This window comes from Scyliorhinus canicula, chromosome 13 (genome assembly GCF_902713615.1).
Source record: "Scyliorhinus canicula chromosome 13, sScyCan1.1, whole genome shotgun sequence".
In the NCBI taxonomy this organism is placed as follows: domain Eukaryota; kingdom Metazoa; phylum Chordata; class Chondrichthyes; order Carcharhiniformes; family Scyliorhinidae; genus Scyliorhinus; species Scyliorhinus canicula.
Genome location: NC_052158.1, coordinates 54,183,658 through 54,199,970, shown reverse-complemented (window position 1 = coordinate 54,199,970; position 16,313 = coordinate 54,183,658). Strand labels below are relative to the sequence as shown.

Genomic DNA, 16,313 nt, shown 5'->3' with positions numbered 1-16,313 from the left:
TGCTTCATTAGTGCCGAGCTTGTGAACATTCATTTTTTGCTTCCTTTTGGTATTCAGTGCCCTGTTTTACAGTAAAATAAATGTTAAACCTAATTTATGTAATGAAATTTCTTCCATTGGATGAACAAAGAGTTGCAGAACAACGACCAGTGCAAATGCTTGATTTAATAATAAGAATAGGAGTGGTGCTAGTAAGTTTTTCTCTGGCATCTTCTTTTGAGGTATAATCCTGTAATCAGAATCCGGCATTCTAATATGTTATCACTGTTATCTTGAAACTACCTTTATTTTATTGAGAGATAATGGAAGGTAATACATTTTCATATCAACTCGGAGAACCTCCAGATGTACAACAGAGATAGATAGGTTCATGATTAAGAAGGGGATCAGGTGTTATGGGAAGAAGGCAGGAGAATGGGGATGAGAAAAATATCAACCATGATTGGATGGTGGAGCAGACTCGATGGGCCGAGTGGCCTAATTCTGCTCCTATGTCTTATGGTCTTATATTCTAACAGTGCCTCATGCCTACCTTAGTGTACCATAGCAAAACACAGCAAAGTCACACACAGCAAAGTTCCACAGGAAGTGCTGACCAGTGACCAGATAGCTTTGCTGGTGGTGCTGGTTGAAGTGCTATGTCCACCAAAGGCAGGCAGACAGTCTTAATTTAACGTCCTGTGTGAAAGGCAGCATCTTCGACAGAACTACACTGAGTGAGAGATTGGACTTTGTGTGCAAAGATCTGAACCTGCGCTTCTTAACATTGATGTGTGAGGGTTACCTTGAGTTCAGCCACTTGGTATCTCTATGCACTAAGAGGTGTCAAAAATGCCCTTGTGTACACTTGCAACTCTTCTTTTATAGATGTTATCGACAGTCCCTAGACAGTCATAGAGGGACCCAACTCTTCTAAATTAGCGTGGCACGTGTATGGAACCTCTTTTAATCCTTGTCTGATCCTTGTACCCCTTTTAATTACACTTTTACTGGCTGCTGCAAAATTACAGATTTTTGGTTTGCAGTACAGATGTTTGAGCCCCACCCCCCCCCTCCCCCCCACCCCCACTGCAAACTGCTAGTTGAACTAGCCCAAGGGATTATCCAGTGTGCTGTGTGGTAGGGTCTTGTGATGCCATTTTGATGGATTTGGCTGGCAGCCAGTTGGTTCTTCTGGAATTCACAATTGTGATCAGAAGCTTCTGGAAGATTTCTCCATACCACAGCCAGAAACCCTGCACAAAGACCAGGCAAACAGCTGAAACGCTGGGTAGAAAGTGAATCTGCTGTAAATTCTCAGGTACAGAATTCTGATACTATCGCAGTGAGACTGAGAGTCAACCTGGTGGAGTCCTGTGCAAGTGAAGGTGACTCTCTGGAGGAACTCCGGCAGCCTTTGAGGGCTAATTGAAGGCAGATGCTAGAAGATCCAAACCCACCAACACCTCACATTTTGAGAAAATGACCGCCGACAAAGACCACAACAACAAATTCATGACTTGATCCCTTTAATTCCCATTATTTTGATCCTTCTCCTTCCCCACTGTCTCTGTCTTGTGTGCATGTAGGTGGAGGGTGGGATGCTGTTACGGGAGTAATTCGATTAGTATTACATGTTGAACTTTTATCTTTGCAAATAATGTTATTTTGTGTTTTACTTAAAATCTGGTGCCTGTAAGTCAGTGAAACAGTCGAGGGTCAAAGATTTTGGGAAAATATACAAATTATTGGGTCAATCGCTGATGGTAGAACTCTGGGGTCTTTGGGGCTGAAATTTACCGTGCAGTCTCCCAGAGTATTGTGACACGTTATTGCTGGGAAATTCTGCATCAGAATTTTTGTCTCAGTAGTTTTATTTTTTTATTTGTTGCTGTGAGAGTCACGAGATAGGCCAACATTATTGCCTTCCCTACTTGCTTATGAGAAAGTGGTGATGAGCTGCAACCTTTAATCACTGCTTTCCATGTGGGGCGGGTACTGCCACAGTACTGTTGGGCAGGGAGTTTCACGATTCTGATCCAGTGATGAAAAAGTGGCAATATACTTCCAAGTCAGGATGGTATGCAGCTTGGAAGTAAACTTTAAGGCGGTCGTGTTCTCTCATGGGCAGCACGATAGCACAGTGGGTAGCACTGTTGCTTTACTGCTCCAGGGTCCCAGGTTCAATCCCCGGCTTTGGGCACTGACTGTGGAGTCCGCACATTCTCCCTGTGTCTACATGAGTTTCCTCCGAGTGCTCCGGTTTCCTCCACAAGTCCCGAAAGATGCGCTGTTCGGTAATTTGGACATTCTGAATTCTCCCTCTGTGTGCCCAAACAGGTGCCGGAATGTGGCGACTAGGGGATTTTCACAGTAACTTCATTGCAGTGTTAATGTAAGCCTACTTGTGAGAATAAAGATTATTATTACATGTTGGCTTCCCTTGTACTTCTGGGCCATAGTGATTGTGGGTTTAGAAAATGTTGTTGACAAAACCGTGGCCCGTTAGTGCAATGCATCTTGTAGTTGCTGCCACTGCGTGTTGGTGATGGAGGGAGTAAACATGAATTTGAAGTGTGCTGATTGTGCCTTGTGCTGTTGAAGTTCATTCAGGTAAGTAAAGAAGATTTCTTCACTTGGGCACTTTAGATGGTGTTCTGGGTTTAGAGTCACTCGCTGCAGAAAATGGCTGACATGCTTTTGTGCTGACTAGTTTTTGTGAGGAATGGATGATGGGCATGCTGTTGAATATCGAGAGGAGATGGTTTGTGTGTAATGGTCATTACCCAGTACTTGTGTGCTGTGAATGTTAATTGTAAAATTTCACTCCCAAGTCTAAATGTTGTCCAGACTTTGCTGCATGCAGGTACAGCACAGACTGCTTCAGTATTTTTGAACATAGGAACAGGAGTAGGCCATTTAGCCCCTCGAGCCTGTCCCACCATTTAATGCGATCATGGCTGATCTGTGGCCTAACTCCTTTGTAAATGGAACTGAGTACTTAGCAAACATCAGCAACATTCCCATGGCTGATGTGATGGTCATTGATAAAGCAACTAATGGTGGTTGGGCCAAGGACACAACCTGAGGAACTCTTGCAGTGATATCCTGGGGCTGAGATGATTGACCTCCAACCACCACAACCACTGTCCTTTGTGTCAGGTATGACTCCAACCAGATTCCAATTGACTTGAATTTTATTTGGACTCATTGATAAACTGCCTTAGCGTCAAGAGCGATCTTTTCACGTCTGCCACGTTTGTTTTTTTTGTCCATGCTTGTTTAAGGCTGTAAAGAGATTGAGAGTCGAGTAGTCTGAATGGAGCATTGTGAGCGTGTTATTTTTTGAGTAAATGCTGCTTACTGGCATTATGTTTCTTCCCACACCCCTGCAACACTATTGATTCAGAGAACACAAATTGAATTTGCCCTGCTTTGGAGCATGGAGCACTTAGAACATAGAACATTACAGCGCAGTACAGGCCCTTCGGCCCTCGATGTTGCGCCGACCTGTGAAACTACACTATTCCCTTATCCATCTGTTTATCCAATGACCATTTGAATGCCCTTAATGTTGGCGAGTACACTACTGTTGCAGGCAGGGCATTCCACGCCCTTACTACTCTCTGAGTATAGAACCTACCTCTGACATCTGTCCTATATCTATCTCCCCTCAATTTAAAGCTATATCCCCTCGTGCTAGCCATCACCATCCGAGGAAAAAGGCTCTCACTGTCCACCCTGTCTAATCCTCTGATCATCTTGTATGCCTCTATTAAGTCACCTCTTAACCTTCTTCTCTCTTATGAAAACAGCCTCAAGACCCTTAGCTGCAACATGACCTCATGGCTCCGAAACTCAATCCTTCTACCAATGAAAGCTAACACACCATACGCCTTCTCAGCAACCCTATCAACCTGGGTGGCAACTTTCAGGGATCTATGTACATGGACACCGAGATCTCTCTACTCATCCACACTACCAAGAATCTTCCCATTAGCCAAGTACTCTGACTTCCTGTTACTCCATCCAAAATGAATCACCTTACACTTTTCTGCATTAAACTCCATTTGCCACCTCTCAGTCCAGCTCTGCAGCTTATCTATCCCTCTGTAACTTGTAACATCCTTCCGCACTGTCCACAACTCCCGACTTCAGTGTCATCCGCAAATTTACTCACCCATCCTTCTACGCCCTCCTCGACGTCATTTATAAAAATGACAAACAGCAGTGGCCCCAAAACAGATCCTTGTGGTATACCACTAGTAACTGAACTCCAGGCTGAACATTTCCCATCAACCACCTTCTGTCTTTTACAGCTAGCTAATTTCTGATTCAAACCGCTAAATCTTCCTCAATCCCATGCCTCTGTATTTTCTGCAATAACCTACCATGGGGAATCTTATCAAACGCTTTACTGAAATCCATATACACCACATCAACTGCTTTACCCTCGGCCACCTGTTTGGTCACTTTCTCAAAGAACTCAATAAGGTTTGTGAGGCAAGACTTACTCTTCACAAAACCTTGTTGACAATCCCTAATCAAATTATTCCTTTCTAGATGATTATAAATGCTATCTCTTATAATCCTTTCCAAGACTTTGCCCACAACAGAAGTAAGGCTCACTGGTCTATAGTTACCGGGTTGTCTCTACTCTTGAACAAGGGGACAACATTTGCTATCCTCCAGTCTTCTTGCACTATTCTTGTGGACAGTAAGAAGTCTTACAACACCAGGTTAAAGTCCAACAGGTTTGTTTCAAACACTAGCTTTCGGAGCACTGCTTCTTCTTCAGGTGAATGAAGAGGTATGTTCCAGAAACATACATATATATATATATATATATAGACAAGAGTATACCGTATACACAGGATCTGCTCCGACAAGGAGGAGCGTAACAGACATCTACAGATGCTGAAAGATGCCCTCGTACGAACGGGATATGGCGCTCGACTCATCGATCGACAGTTCCAACGCGCCACAGCAAAAAACCGCACCGACCTCCTCAGAAGACAAACACGGGACACAACTGACAGAGTACCCTGCATAGTCCAGTACTTTCCTGGAGCGGAGAAACTACGACATCTTCGCAGCCTTCGACACGCCATTGATGAAGATTAACATCTTGCCAAGGTCATCCCTACAACCCCACTACTTGCCTTCAAACAACCGTGCAACCTCAAACAAACCATTGTTTGCAGCAAACTACCCAGCCTTCAAAACAGTGACCACGGCATCACACAACCCTGCCATGGCAGTCTCTGCAAGACGTGCCGGATCATCGACATTGATACCATCATTACACGTGAGAACACCACCCACCAGGTACGTGGTACATACTCGTGCGACTCGGCCAACGTTGTCTACCTCATATGCTGCAGGAAAGGATGTCCCGAAGCGTGGTACATTGGCGAGACCATGCAGACGCTGCGACAGCGAATGAACGGACATCGCGCCACAATCACCAGGCAGGAATGTTCCCTTCCAGTCAGGAAACACTTCAGCAGTCGAGGGCATTCAGCCTCTGATCTCCGGGTAAGCGTTCTCCAAGGCGGCCTTGGGACGCGTGACAACGCAGAATTGCCGAGCAGAAACTTATAGCCAAGTTCCGCACACATGAGTGTGGCCTCAACCGGGACCTGGGATTCATGTCGCATTACATTCACCCCCCACCATCTGGCCTGGGCTTGCGAAATCCTCCCGACTGTCCTGGCTTGAGACAATTCACACCTCTTTAACCTAGGGTTACCCCTCTCTCTGGATCTGTAAAGACTTGATTACCTGCAAATGCTTGCATTCAAAGTATTGTCTGGCATCTTTGAATTTGCCTACATATATGTTTCTGGAACATACCTCTTCATTCACCTGAGGAAGGAGCAGTGCTCCGAAAGCTAGTGTTTGAAACAAACCTGTTGGACTTTAACCTGGTGCTGTAAGACTTCTTACTGTGCTCACCCCAGTCCAACGTCAGCATCTCCACATTATTCCTCTAGACAATGACGACATAAAGATCAAAGCCAAAAGCTCTGCAAACTCCTCCCTAGCTTCCCAGAGAATCCTAGGATAAATCCCATCCGGCCCAGGGGACTTATCTATTTTCACACTTTCCAGAATTGCTAACACCTCCTCCTTATGAACCTCAATCCCGTCTAGTCTAGTAGCCTGTATTCTCCTCGACAGCATTCTTTTTCCTGTGTGAATACTGAAGAAAAATATTCATTTAGTGCCTCTCCTGTCTCCTCGGGCTCCACGCACAAGTTCCCACTACTGTCCTTGACTGGCCCTACTCTTACCCTAGTCATTCTTTTATTCCTGACATACCGATAGAAAGCCAGGGTTTTCCTTTATCCTACAGACCAAAGACTTCTCATGTCCCCTCCTGGCTCTTCTTAGCTCTCTCTTTAGGTCCTTCCTGGCTAACTTATAACTGTCAAGCGCCCTAACTGAACATTGCCTTTCCCCCAGCTATAACTCTTGCCCTGCGGTATATACCTATCCCTTTCCATTGCTCAGGTAAACGTAACCCAATTGTGGTCACTATCACCAAAGTGCTCACCTACCTCCAAATCTAACACCTGTGCTGGTTCATTACCCAGTACCAAATCCAATGTGGCCTCGCCTCTTTTGGCCTATCTACATACTGTGTCAAGAAACCCTCCTGCACACATTGGACAAAAACTGACCCATCTAAAGTACTCGAACTATAGAGTTTCCTGTCAATATTTGGAAAGTTAATGTCCCCCACAACAACCACCCTGTTACTTTCGCTCCTATCCAGAATTATCTTTGCAATCCTTTCCTCTACATCTCTGGAACTTTTTGGAGGCCGATAGAAAACCCCCAACAGGGTGACCTCTGCTTTCCTGTTTCTAACATCAGCCCTTACTACCTCTGTAGACGAGTTTTCTATCCATCTCGATAGACGAGTCGACGAGTTTTCTATCCATCTCAATATACCACCTCGAATCCCATGTGCTTTCATTTTACACGCAAATCTTTTATGGGGGGCTATGTCCCAAATAGACCACATCCACTGGCTCTCATCAATTCTACTAGTTGCATCCTCAGAATTCCAGTAGATTGGTCAAGCATGATTTCCCAGTCATAAATCTATGGTGACTGTCCAATCCTGCCACTGTATTCTAAGTGTTCTGCTGCAAAATCTTTGACTATAGATTCTCGAATTTGCCTCAGTACTGACGTCAGGCTTACTGGTCTATATTTCCCCACTTTCTCTTGACCTCCCTTTTTAAATAGTGGAGTTACATTAGCCACCATCCAATCTGCAGGAACTATTCCGCAGTCTGTAGCATCCTGGAAGATGTCCACCAATGCTCCACTATTTCTAGAGCCACCTCCTTCTGTATCCTGGGATGCAGATTGTCAGGCCCTTGGGATTTATCAGCCTTCAATCCCATTAACTTTTCCAGCACCATTTCTCTATTGCTATTGATCACCTTCAGTTCCTCCTTCTCACTAAACCCTGCATTCCCCAGAATTTCTGCTATCGTATTTGTGTCCTCATTTGTGAAGACAGAACCAAAGTATTCATTAAATTGCTCAGCCATTTCTTTGTCCCCTTTAAAAGATTCCCCTGTTTCTGATTATATGGGACCTACATTTGTCTTCACCAATCGTCTTCTCTTCATGTACCTATAGAATCTTTTACATTGTGTTCCATGCAAGCTTACTTTCGTACTCAATTTTCCCCTTCAGAATCAATCCCTTTGTCCTTCTTTGTTGAATTCTAAACAGCTCCCAATCTTCAGAGCTATTGTTTTTCTTGACCAATTTGTATGCTACTTCCTTGGATCAAATATTATCCCTAGTTTCCCTTGTAAGCCATGGATTGACCACCTTTCCGGTTTTACTTTTGTGCCGGACAAGAATAAAGTACCAATAGTCAAAATTGTAAGAACCTGGGGAGTTGGTGGGGGCAGCACTGTGTTGCAGTGGGTAGCGCTGTTGCCTCACAGTGCCGAGTTCCCAGGTTCGATCCCGGCTCTGTGTCACTGTCCGTGTGGGGTTTGCACATTCTCCCTGTGGTTGCGTCGGTTTTGCCCCCACAACCCAAAGATGTGCAGGGTAAATTGTCTCTTAATTGGAAAAAATTAATTGGTACTCCACCGTAAGAACCTAACACCACTTTATCTTGTGTGAAGAATGTAGCCATTGACAAAAGCATAGTTTTCTTTTGAGTAAATCTGCTTCAACAAACTAATGGAAGTTTAGGCTCTTAGTCGAGCCTTTCTATGCATGGACAAAAAGCAACACCATGGGGCTAAGCACGATGCTTTTTCAAAGAATTCATCCCAGGACTAACTGGCCGTAATTTGCAATGCTGATATTGATGATATGTGCTTATTCTCCCCACTCCCACCAAATGTCTAGTAGGTTCTTTTAGTGAAACAATACTGTGTTCTGTTCTTGAAATATTATTGTTCAGCTTAGCTGATGTTGGAACTGGAGTTGTAGAAAAATGCCTTTTGTTAATTCATCAATTTTTTAGTATATGGTTAATATTTCTGTGATGGCCAGAAGTAGCATGAGAGAAATGTTGATATGTTTCTGCTGGTTGATATTTGTTTATTTTATGCCCATTCCAATCTGCAGCATTAAAACACATTCATAAGTAAAATGGCTATTTGCTCATCTTGGCCTGAATTTGATCATCATCAGCCATTTGCACTGACTTCAATTTCAAAGTTAACCATTATAATGTTGTGTTTATTTTTGAGAGCTGTGATTATTCAGCTGTGATATCGTACAACTGAAAAACTGATGCATGCCTTTTAAAATATCTTTATATTTAGCAAAAATAACAATGCACAATATTTCCATATTAAGGTACTTGGGTTTTCTATCTTAGTATCTACATAAGCTTTCGGTAAACCTTTACTTATGTGTATAAAGTGTTAGTCAATAAAGTGCTTCTGTATTGAAATATTTGTCGTTAATGGTATGTTTTGCCACATTAATGATACTTATTAAATGTGAACTGTTGACATTTGTGACTGAACTTTAAAAAAAATAACTTATAATTTAGACACCATGCACATGGATTTCACACTTTTCATTTTGTTTCTCGACAGGTCTCGATGCAGAATTATATTATGTACGGAATGATGTTGTCAGTCATTGTGCACTCCCTTTCAAATTACTTGTACCAGGAGAGACCAACAGCCTTCATTTTACTTGGCACACTAAATCCAAGGTAAGTTTTAAGATTAGGTTCGGACATATTTCCAACGGGAATGCACCATGGTTTGCAGTCTCACGCCAACTACCAGTTGCTACTAATGTTTTTCTGAATGGAAGGTCATGACTAGTGATATTCCACAGGAATTTGTGCTGGGGCCTCTGTTGGTTGTCGTGTACATAAATGATTTGGAGTAAAATGTAGCTGGTCTCAGTAAGTTTGCGGATAACACCAAGTTTGGTGTTATCTTGACCTAATGAGTTACAATTTCAACCCAGTAAGTGTTCAGGTAAGCTAGAACAATGGTCAGAGCTGTTTGGCTTAATGAGATTACAATTTCAACCCATTAACCTTTAGTTAACAGATATGCTCCCACAATAGAGGTTGTTTTCGTTAGAGAGGAGAAGGCTGAGAGGTGACTTAATAGAGACATATAAGATAGTCAGAGGGTTAGATAGGGTGGACAGTGAGAGTCTTTTTCCTCGGATGGTGATGACCAACACGAGGGGACATAGCTTTAAATTGAGGGGTGATAGATATAGGACAGATGTGAGAGGCAGTTTCTTTACTCAGAGAGTAGTAGGGGTGTGGAACGCCCTGCCTGCAATAGTAGTAGACTCGCCAACTTTAAGGGCATTTAAGTGGCCACTGGATAGACATATGGATGAAAATGGAATAGTGTAGGTCAGATAGGCTTCAGATGGTTTCACAGGTCGGCGCAACATCGAGGGCCGAAGGGCCCGTACTGCGCTGTAGTGTTCTATGTTCTATGTTCTAATAGGTTGAAGACTTGGCAGCGAAATGGCAAATGGAGTTTAATCCAGACAAATGTGAGGTAATGCATTTTGGTAGGTCAAACATAGAGGGAAATATACCGTAAATGATAAAACTCTTAGGAATATAGAAAGTCAAAGAGATCTGGGCGTGAAGGTCCACAGATCTTTGAAGTGGCAACACAAATGGACAAGGTAGTCAAGATAGCTTACGGAATGCTTGCCTTCATTATACGGGACATCAAGTATAAAAACTGCCAAGTCATGCTACAGTTATATAGAACCTTGGTAAGGCTGCACTTGGAATATTGCACATAATTCTGGTCGCCACACTACCAGAAGGATGTGGAGGCGTTGGAGAGGATGCAGAGGAGGTTTACCAGGATGTTGCCTGGTCTGGAGGGTAATAGCTATGCGGAAAGGCTGAATAGGACTGTTTTTATTAGGAACACGGAGGTTGAGGGGTGACCTGATAGAAGTCTAGAAGATTATGAGAGGCATAGATAGAATGGATGGGCAGACACTCTTTCCGAGGGTGGCACGGTCAGTCACCAGGGGGCATAGGTTTAAGGTCAGGGGAAAAGTTTAGAGGAGATGCGCAAGACAGGTTTTTTATGCAGAGGGTGGTGAGTGCCTGGAACGCATTGCGAAAGCAGATACATGAGCGGTGTTCAAAAGGCATCTTGACAAACACATGGATAGGATAGGAATAGAGGGATATGGCACCAGGAAGTGCTGAGCGTTTTGGTCAAATGTGGTATCATGACAAGTCCAGGCTTGGAGGGCCGAAGGGCCTGTTCCTGTGCTGTATTGTTCTTTGTTTTTTGTACAAAAATTATTCGAAGGAAGTTTAATCCATATTCATCAAGTGGTCAATTCATAACAGTTAATTTTGCAGTAGCTGTCATAGACTTCCTCATCGAGAAAAGGGGGAAAAAAAATCAGGAAAGTGGTTTAGCTTAGTTGGCTGGTTTGTGATGCAGAACAAAGTCAGCAGCCCCCGGGTTTAATTCCCATATCGGCTGAGGTTATTCAACTGAGGTGTGGTGATCCTCAGGTTAAATCACCGTCAGTTTTCTCCCTCAAAGGGGAAAGCAGCCTCTGGTCATAGATTTCATAGAATTTACAGTGCAGAAGGAGGCCATTCAGCCCATCGAGTCTGCACCGGCTCTTGGAAAGAGCACCCTACCCAAGGTCAACAACTCCACCCTATCCCCATAACCCAGTAACCCCACCCAACACTAAGGGCAATTTTGGACACTAAGGGCAATTTATCATGGCCAATCCACCTAACCTGCACATCTTTGGACTGTGGGAGGAAACCGGAGCACCCGGAGGAAACCCACGCACACATGGGGAGGATGTGCAGACTCCGCACAGGCAGTGACCCAAGCCGGAATCGAACCTGGGACCCTGGAGCTGTGAAGCAATTGTGCTATCCACAATGCTACCGTGCTGTCATCTGGAACTATTGTGACTTATCTTTACCGTGATAAATTGCAGAGGTATTTATAAATGCAATGAATGTCATCATATGCAAGGCCATTTCTGATCATTCCTTTGTATCACTGTCCATTGACATCCCCCTTCCTATGTTACTTCCTTCTTTGTCTATCTCCAGAAAAATCTTTCTCTCAATCTGCACTTTTTAAAATCCCTGCGTTCATCATTTCTTCAGCTATCAACCTGCTTGCTCAGCCATATACTCCCCTTTACCTTTGATGCATGAGTCCTTATTAAAATTATTATTATTCATCACCCTTTCCACTCCTTTAAGCTATAAGTATACAAACTTCAACATATATATGACCACACCCTCCTGCTGGTGGGACTGCTCTCACCTGGTTACATTGTCATCTATTCAGTCGTAGCCAGAGAACCACCTGCAGTAGCTGTTTTTCTCACTCCTGCACCCTCCATGGATCTATCTGTGGCCCCTTTCTGTTTCTCATTTACAGGATGTCCCTGACAACATCATCCAAGAACCAAGTCTCACTCCAGTGTATACTGACAACATCCAGATCTGCCTCTTCTAAATTGCCAGACTGCTGTCTGATATCCAGTACTACATGAGCAAATAATTTCTCCAGTTAAATATTGGGAACACTGTGGACATTGTCTCAAATCCCTGATACGAATGCAGTTCCCTGGCATTAACGCCGTTCCAGAGACACTGACTCTTGTTCTCTTCTTGGCAAGTGCCTGAGGTTGAACCAGGCTGTTCACAACCTTCCAGTCTTGTATTTGACCCCAAGATCAGCTTCCAACTTCATAGACTGCATCATCACTAAGATTGACTCTTCCCAGGTCCGGAGCTTCATCTGACTGTCTCAACTTATCTGCTGCTGAAACCCTTATCCATGCTTTTGTTATCTCAAGACTCAACTATGTCAACACATTTATGGCTTGAACTCTCACATTCTACCCTCTGTAAACTTAAGGTCGTTGAAAACTCTTATGCCTTTGTCCCAACTCCCACCACATCCTGTTAGAAACATAGAAAATAGGAACAGGGGGAGGCCTTTCGGCCCTTCGAGCCTGCTCCGCCATTCATTATGATGATGTGGAGATGCCAGAGTTGGACTGGGATAGGGCAGCACGGTAGCATGGTGGTTAGCACAATTGCTTCACAGCTCCAGAGTCCCAGGTTCGATTCCCCACTGGCTCACTGTGTGCGTTGGTTTCCTCCCACAGTCCAAAGATGTGCAAGTTAGGTGGATTGGCCATGCTAAAATTGCCCTTGGTGTCCAAAATTGACCTTCGTGTTGGGTTGGGTTATGGGGATGGGGTGGGGTGTGGGCTTGAGTGGGGTGCTCTTTCCAAGAGTCGGTGCAGACTCGATGGGCCGAATGGCCTCCTTCTGCACTGTAAATTCTATCTATCTATCTATCTACCAGGTTAAAGTCCAACATTCACCTGAGGAAGGAGCAGTGCTCCGAAAGCTAGTGATTCAAAAAAACCTGTTGGACTTTAATCTGGTGTTGTAAGACCTCTTACTGTATTCATTGTGATCATAGCTGGCCATCCAACTCAATGGCCTAATCCCACTTTCCCCCGAGATCCTTCAATCCCCTTCGCCCCAACTGCTATATCTATCTGCTTGAAAACATGCAATGTTTTGACTTTAATTACTGAAACGAATTCCACAGGCTTACCATTCTCTGGGTGAAGACATTTCTCCTCCTCTCTGTCCTAAATTGTCTACCCTGTATCCTCTGGCTGTGACCTCTGGTTCTGAACATCCCCACTCTCAGGAACATCCTTCCTGCATCTACCCTTTCTAGTCCTGTTAGAATTTTATAGATATCTGTGAGATCCCCCCGCCCCCTGTTCACCTGTGCTTGCTGACCTACATAGGCTCCCGATTAAGCAATGCCTCAATTTTTAAATTTTCACCGTAGTTTTTTAATTTCTGCATGATATTTGTTCCTCCCTGTCGGTTTTTCCTCCTCCAGCCATTCAACCCTCCAAAATACCTGTGCTCTTGTGCATACCCATTTTTATTCACTACTCCATTAGTGGCTCTGAACAGCTGACCATGCCCATGTCTTGGAATTTCCTTCCTTAACCTTGCACCATCTCTTTCACTTTCCTCCTTAAAGAAACACCTAAAAACCTATCCCATTGGACAGACTTTGTCATTTTCCCTCCAATATCATCTTATGTGGCCGAGTGTCAAATTCAGTTTGGTAACACCTGTTCATAGTCTGGGACATTTCAGTGCACTAAAGGCATTATATAGAGACAAGTTGTTGTGTAGCTTGACTGTTCATAATTAAGGGCCATCTCGGGCAAAATCAAAATGTGACTGAATGTGACTTTTTTTTAAAATTTAGATTACCCAATTATTTTTTCCAATTAAGGGGCAATTTAGCGTGGCCAATCCACCTACTCTGCACATTTTTGGGTTGTGGGGGCGAAACCCACGCAGACACGGGGAGAATGTGCAAACTCCACACGGACAGTGACCCAGAGCCGGGATCGAACCTGGGACCTCAGCGCCGTGAGGCGGTTGTGCTAACCACTAGGCCACCGTGCTGCCCTGACTGAATTTGACTTAATATCAATCACAATCATTCAATTAGTTTTTACGTGTAATTGTATAGAAATTATTGAGATTTTAGCTGAGGATCCTTCTCTGAGATTTCATGAAGGATTGCTCAAGTATTTTCTTAATTATTAACAGCGTGCGACAAGATGTAGTGGGTTATGGAATTAGATGCAGTTACCAGTTCTTTGCATGGGGGATTCACGAGCAATAAAAAGGGCCAGCATTCCAGAGTGCCCTTCAGAGATGAGGATATTTTGAATTGTTTTAATGAAAAGAACCAATGATTGTAAAGCATCAGGGGAAAAGAGAATACAAAATATTTTGAAGTGAATCTGTATCGATAGTCAATGATCATTTTGATGTGGAGATGCCGGTGTTGGACTGGGGTGAGCACAGTAAGAAGTCTTGCAACACCAGGTTGAAGTCCAACCTGCACTGCTCTGAAAGCTAGTGATTTGAAACAAACCTGTCAGACTTTAACCTGGTATTGTGAGACTTTTACAATGATAATTTGGAAATTTGGAAAAAGCAGAGCAAGTGCAACAGGCAGAAGCAGGGATAGATGGCAAGGAACAGTGAACCCGTTAGAGGTTTCCCACAATCCTTGTCAACAGGAGATAGATATATAGAGTGGCATATGGCCCAACAGAAGATTAGAGATGAAAGATGAGGTAAACTCCAGCTGAGCTCGTTATTCATTCTGTGAGCAATGAACAAATAAGTGAAGGACTTGGAAGTGCAGAGAGCCGAGGGATAAGAACTGTTCTGTTAAGCAAAACCAAGGGTGCTCGCAGGAACAAAAGTTGGAGGAGTTTGCGTAGGCAGCATGGGGTAAAACTGCAGGGAAGTCCACTCTTTGGGAGCCAGAAGAACTTGGAATGTACAGTGGTATAGCACTTGTGCAGTGACAAGACAATCTTTACAGACCAACCCAATCAGCCATGTGTCCCACTCTATCCCTGTAGCCTAGCATTTTCAAATCCCTTGAGTTCCCATCGAATTTCCTTTTGAAATCACTCCTCATCTCCGAGCAGTGAGTTTCAGGTAATTACCACTCGCTGGATAAAAATAATTCCCGCTCTCATCTGCCTTGCTGCTCTTATGTCGCCCTCTCTACCTTCCACGTGAATTCACCTCTGTACTCAACACAGCAGTCTACATCCCACCCCAGGCGGGAATGAAGAAAGCACTTGACGAACTACACTCCACCATTAACAACCAAGAAACAAATCTCCCTGAAGTCCTGACTATTGTGGCTGGAGACTTCAACCAGGCCAACCTCAGGAGGGTTCTACCTAAATACTTCCAACATATCTCCTGCCCCACCAGAGGTGCAAACACCCTGGACCACTGTTATATGAGGGTAAAAGGTGCCTTACGCTCCATTCCCCGACAACACTTTTTGGCAAATCCAACCACAAGTTGGTACTCCAACCTCTAGCTTACAAACAGCAACTCAGTTGCTGAGCCAGTTAAGAAAACTGTGTAGTGCTGGTCCGAGGCATCAAAGGATATCCTCTGCGACTGCTTAGAGTCTGTGGAGCGATCCATATTCCAGGCCGCTGCAGCTAACCTAGACGAATCCGCAACCACTGTCACAGAATTCATCAGTAAGTGTGTCGAGGACTGTGCACCAAAGAAAACAATACGGGTGTTCCCCCAATCGGAAACCTTGGCTTAACCGAAGGGTTCACTCCCTGTTGAAGTCCTGGATCGAGGCGTTCACGTCTGACGACCCTGACCAATACAAGAAATCCAAGTACGACGTACGTAAAGCCATCAGGGACACCAAAAGACAATACAGGCCAGCGACACAAACCCACAATGTCTATTGCAGGGCTGACAAAAGATAACGGGCTAGGCCAGGCCTCAACGGAATCCCTGAGTGAGTGCTCAGATCCTGGGCAGACCAGCTGGCGAGTATATTCCCAGACATCTTCAACACCTCATTTCTCCGCTTCAAGGTTTCCACCTCCTTCAAGAAGACCACCATAATACCAGTATCAAAGAAGAACAAGATAGCATGCCTCAACGACTACTGAGCAGTGGCCCTGACATCTCTTCTCAGCACGGTAGCATTGTGGATAGCACAATTGCTTAATAGCTCCAGGGTCTCGGGTTCGATTCTGGCTTGGGTCACTGTCTGTGCGAATTCTGCACATCCTCCCCGTGTGTGTGTGGGTTTCCTCCGGGTGCTCCGGTTTCCTCCCACAGTCCAAAGAGGTGCAGGTTAGGTGCATTGGCCATGATACATTGCCCTTAGTGTCCAAAATTGCCCTTGGTGTTGGGTGGGGTTACTGGGTTATGG

The 16,313-nt window shown here is 44.3% G+C and overlaps 1 protein-coding gene across 1 annotated transcript in view; it reads left to right on the top strand.

Moving 5' to 3' along the window:
• Nucleotides 1-16,313, top strand: part of ryk (receptor like tyrosine kinase) — a 319,820-nt gene that overhangs the window by 75,849 nt on the left and 227,658 nt on the right. Inside the window, exon 2 of the mRNA XM_038815667.1 lies at nt 9,075-9,196. Within this exon, the coding sequence (XP_038671595.1) occupies nt 9,075-9,196 (122 nt within the window). The remainder of the gene's footprint in view (nt 1-9,074; nt 9,197-16,313) is intronic.